The sequence below is a fragment of the Malurus melanocephalus genome, unplaced genomic scaffold (assembly GCF_030028575.1).
Source record: "Malurus melanocephalus ecotype Western Australia unplaced genomic scaffold, MMel_1.1 scaffold_2488, whole genome shotgun sequence".
Classification (NCBI taxonomy): Eukaryota; Metazoa; Chordata; class Aves; order Passeriformes; family Maluridae; genus Malurus; species Malurus melanocephalus.
Genome location: NW_026625720.1, coordinates 1 through 4828, shown reverse-complemented (window position 1 = coordinate 4828; position 4828 = coordinate 1). Strand labels below are relative to the sequence as shown.

The 4828-nt window shown below is 43.0% G+C and overlaps 1 protein-coding gene across 1 annotated transcript in view; it reads left to right on the top strand.

Moving 5' to 3' along the window:
• The window catches only part of LOC130587807 (RNA polymerase II elongation factor ELL2-like), a gene marked incomplete at its 5' end in the record, with an annotated part of 8056 nt that extends 3865 nt beyond the window's left edge, over window positions 1-4191 (top strand). The window contains 4 exon segments of the mRNA XM_057388776.1: window positions 1431-1497; window positions 3274-3445; window positions 3883-3927; window positions 4054-4191. Of these exon segments, the coding sequence (XP_057244759.1) occupies window positions 1431-1497; window positions 3274-3445; window positions 3883-3927; window positions 4054-4191 (422 nt within the window).
• Window positions 4192-4828: the final 637 nt, after the last annotated feature.

The window sequence follows — 4828 nt, the reverse complement described above, 5'->3', positions numbered from 1 at the left end:
ATTAAGGTGCAAGCAAGACCATATTCAGGAGTCAATGGTACAGATGTTATTTAACTGTATATGTGAGCTAAGGAGATAGAAAGAAATAGGAGGAGAGRGGTAGGATAGGGAGAAGAGAGATTAAGTWGWCACAGGGAATGGATTCTWTTCCATTTGATTTCCRCTAAACTGACAGTTSATGAAGACACCACYTTTTWMATCAGTAAATTTTCAAATCTGCATGCTGGAGATAGAAACCTGAGCCCCACTGAGTGCACACCAGTTGGCTGAAACACATAGATCAGCCCCCAATGAATTCATGGCTGTCAAACTCAGCCTTTTCATGGAAACTCTAAAAGCTACAAAACCTGGGCTGTGTTTTCCTGGAGTTGTAGTTTGAACTGTGCCATGAGCTCCTCTCCATCTTAGCAGCAGGATTTCTTTCTTCAAAAGCTGTACAAGTGGTAGAGACTAAAATAGTTTTGAAAAGCTAAATAGAAATGCACAAAGAACACTTGATTTGCGAACACAGGGACACACCCAGGAGGGCAGAGTTCAGTTGCTTTGTTAAATCTGTGAGTTATCTCTTTTAGAGGTTGAATTTACGAATTACAAGTTGGATTTAGCCTGGTGGCATCTTTAGAGCGGGCAGATGCCTCTTGCAGTGGTGGTGTGCCTGCAGAGGCAGGTGCTGCTTTGAGATGTTCTTTCCACATTTCCTCTGGGCATCTGCAGGGTACCTTCAAGCCTGGGGATGGCTTTGGGAGGATTCATGCTTGAACCTATAAACACATCAGCATCTTTCTTCAGGAGCCAGTTACAAAATTCTGAACAGCTGGTGAAGGGACCATCTGTACTCTGTTTCATGTTGGTGCTCAGTCTGAAGCTTTTGCATGGACCGGGCTGTGACAGCAAATGCACTTTTGGAAATGAAATGCTCACAGCAAAACTGAGTTCTTACAAGTTGTATTGAACATTATGTGACTATTGGTATTTCTGCCCAGTTTTATTCCCATTTTTTTACACTTCTTTTAGTACTACTGCTATACCACATAATCATTTTAATACTAAAATTAAAATAAAAAGTAAATGGAACATCCCAAGATAGCTCTTTTCTCTCCTCAAGGCTTAAAGCTCAGTTGGCTTAAAGATTGGCAAGAATGGCTGAGCTTTGACAGGACTACTGTGTKTATACAATGGCAATGTAAGGGAATCAGGAATAGAAAGGTTTGTGTGGTTTTGAAGCTTGCCACAAAACCCCCAATGGAAAGCAGAGTGAGATCCTGAGTGTTCCTTCCTCTTTCAGCTGACTTTTCCTTATGGCAACTCTCTTTTATTATCTTCATACTTAAATATTTCTTAAATTTCTTGAACATTATCCACTGAGTTGGTAATTTGTGGGTTTTAAAAGATCTCCTTATCAAGAGAGTCAAAATTCTGCTTTTCTGCAGGAAAAACAAAAGAGACGTCCATTGCCTCCACATGCTCTGCAATAAACAACGAACCAGACTACTTCAGGTGGGTGAAACAGAAATTAACTCTCGCCACTCACAGTAGGGTGCAGTATCAAGCTCTTTCCTGTGTTGGAAGGATGAGTTTGAGGTGGTTTTGCTGGCTCTCCGAGGCTCAGAGCTGCAATGACCCCCATGGTGGGTTAGGCCAGGATGGGCCCTCGCTGTACTGCATTTGCACGGGCTCAGCTGCAGTGGTGCTGTTGCATCCCCTCGTGGCATTTGCAGTGCAGGAGGGGAGGGAGAAATGTGTGTGTGTGGGTGGTGAGACCCAGAAAATTGCTCAGAGCCTCTGTCAGAGCAGAGATGTTGGCAGGGGCACTCAGAGCAGAGATGTTGGCAAGGGCACTCAGAGCAGAGATGTTGGCTGGGGCAGTCAGAGCAGAGATGTTGATAAGCACAGTCAGAGCAGAGATGTTGGCAGGGGCAGACAGAGCAGAGATGTTGGCAAGGGCAGTCAGAGCAGAGATTTTGGCAGGGCAGTCAGGCCTCCTGCAGCTCTTGGGCTCGGGGGCACCTCTGGCCTTTGGAGCAGACCCGGCCGGGCCCTGGGCCATGTTGGACACGGCCAGGGATGCTGCGTGGCGAGGCTGAGGGCCASTGTGGCCCTGCAGGGAAGCAGCCAGTGAGGCCTGTGCTGGGGCTCTTGCTTTGGGATGTCCTTGGGCACAAGCCACTAGTCCAGGCTGTTGCTTCTCAGCTACCTCCCAAAACGTTCAAAGGCATCAGCAGTTTCCTTTTCAAAGCTGTCCAGCACACCAGTCGGGTGCATCTGCCCTGGCATGCATCACTGGCACAAGTTGTCTGTCGTGGTACTGAACTTCAACTTGTTCAAGTTATACTGCTTGTAAAAATTAATCTCAGGAGGATTTGAAAGTTTCCTTGCCATGTGGAGGGAGTTATTGTCATCCAAAAAGAACCAAGTTTCAGGCCCAGCAGATCAGAAGCTTTGGTGTGGCAGTGTTGGCAAGTGGCCTCTATTATTCTCATTRCCACTTCATCTTGCATTTTTATCATGAGCTTGATAAATCCTGCTCGTGTTGATTTGAGGGAGAAGGAATAAAAAAGGTTTTACTCCCATAAGTGGCTTTAAGCATTAGTTTATTTTGTCCTCCTTAGAAGCTGCTGTGGTTTGGGTTTTTGCTGTTGTGGTTTGAGACTTGTCTGTAGTTTGCTTTTGTGGCTGTATTACAAGTGCCTCAGTTCCATGGTCAGGGATGTTACTGCTGTCCACAMGAAGAATCAAATTTTATCATTAATTCTGCTTTGGTATTAGACAGACATAAATGCAGATCAAAACTCTGGCTCTGTGCATCCAACTCCACAAATGCAGTTCCTGCCAAAAATGTATTGCAGATGGATTTTTCAAACGTAAATGTAGCTTAATTAAGTTTTTCCTACATGGAAAGCGAATAGAATTTAGCAATGTCCTCTTTCTGAAGCTGCTGTGTTTGTTGGTCCTTTGACATTTGAAATGAATGCCGATGTTTTCTAAGTGTACTACGTTTTCTAAAGAAGAACTCTAAAATGTGAAATATAGGTAGATAACTGTTGTAGAAATGTGGCAGATTTCTAGAGTTACCTGACTACATTCTCTGGGAGCACAAGTGCCTGCATGTAGAAACAGCCACTCACTGAGTGACTGACTCGAATCTTGGTTGTCTGTGCTTGACATTCACCGTGTGCTTGGTGCAAAATTGCCCATCTGCCATATGGAATAGAAATTTATTTGAAGGTTCTCTTAGAACACACTCCTAGAAAAATGGTCTWATTTTTCCATTAGGAAATACATAGCCATAGTCTCCTTGGAGCAGCGCCAGAGCTACAAGGATGACTTCAATACAGAATATGAGGAATACAGGAATTTACATGTCCTGATAGACAAGATCACCGAGAATTTCTGACAGTTTGGTGAGCAGTGGAAGTCCCTGACTCCAGGCTCTGAAGCCCATCAGGTAAAGAAGGATAAAACTGTGAAGACTGTGATTCATCACAGCAATATTTTAATTCCCTGGTACTGCTCAGAGAGACAAAGGGAAATTTTGTGGAATCAGCATATATACTCTGACAGACACTGCTTGGGCTGGGTGTGACTTTTGCAAGATCCTGACCATAAACCCCTGTTTGAACTATCTATGAACAAACAGCACAGTGAGAGATGTCCCAAGCAGAGTCTTAGAGTGTGTGCTCCTTTTCTTGTCTGCTGAGAGACATCACTGCAGATCTTGGGTGATGCTGAGAGTTTGAGATTTATTTTTGCAAATCTCCCAGAAAAGCAGTGACTCACACAGAAGAAAATCTCTAGAGTCAAACTGAATGTATTTTTACTGTTTTACCTATGTTTGCATTTTCTGGTGATAGTGAGATGTTCTTCATATGTTTTTTCTTGAAGATGCTGCTTCATCGAATCCAAGCAGAATATCAAGAGTTACAACAGGTGTGTATGACACCAGACCCGCAGGGCGTGGTAACAGCTGAGAATGCTGCAAGGCTATTTTAAAGCAAAGGACTTCAAATTCTCAACTGTGCAGAAATGTTCTCAAAATTTATTTCTCCCTCGTAGGGTAGTCCCAGCTACTCTGAAGTGAAGAACAGGTGTCAGTATCTCCACAAAAAGCTGTCACATATTCAGAGACGAATATCTGAATATGACCGACAACATGTGGAGTCCTGGCAGCAGACATCTGCTTCAGCCCATTGATATCTATGAACTCCGGTGTTTTTATTTCAAATACAAGATTAATTATTCTATAATTATTTAAGTCAGTAGTGAGCAGTAGGTTACATTAGTATTGACCAGTAGATTATTTGTTAAAAACCTAGGATTAGTTGATCTAAGTTTGAAGAAGTTAGTATTGAACATAAGCAATAAAGAAATTTCATTATTGTTAACTTCTTCTCTCACTGTTGCTTATATCATATGTGGAGCGGCTTTCTTCTGGTTTATTATTTTTTACAACCATCTTCTCGTTAGGTTGGCCCACTGAAATAATTTGATCAGTAGAAGGTGGAAGCCCAGTACCTCTACTAGGAAGTTGTACCCACTTGAAGAAAATATCGTAGCACATGGAGATTCTTTATGATAAGTATAAGCCTGTTTTCCAACCTTTCTTGTAAATGCAAACTCTTTGCCTGAAATAGTAGAACGTGGAGAAGTTTGGACAATCCCATCCCCAAATCACCTTGTTTTGGAGGGTTGCAGAGGAGTGCACAGGGGCTGCTCTAAGCTGTCAGCTGAAGCAGCTTCCAGTACTGCTTGTAAATCATGGCCTCACCCATGATTTGAATAGTCAAGGAATATCCAGATCTTTTGCAAGTGCCCCAGAAAACACACAGAC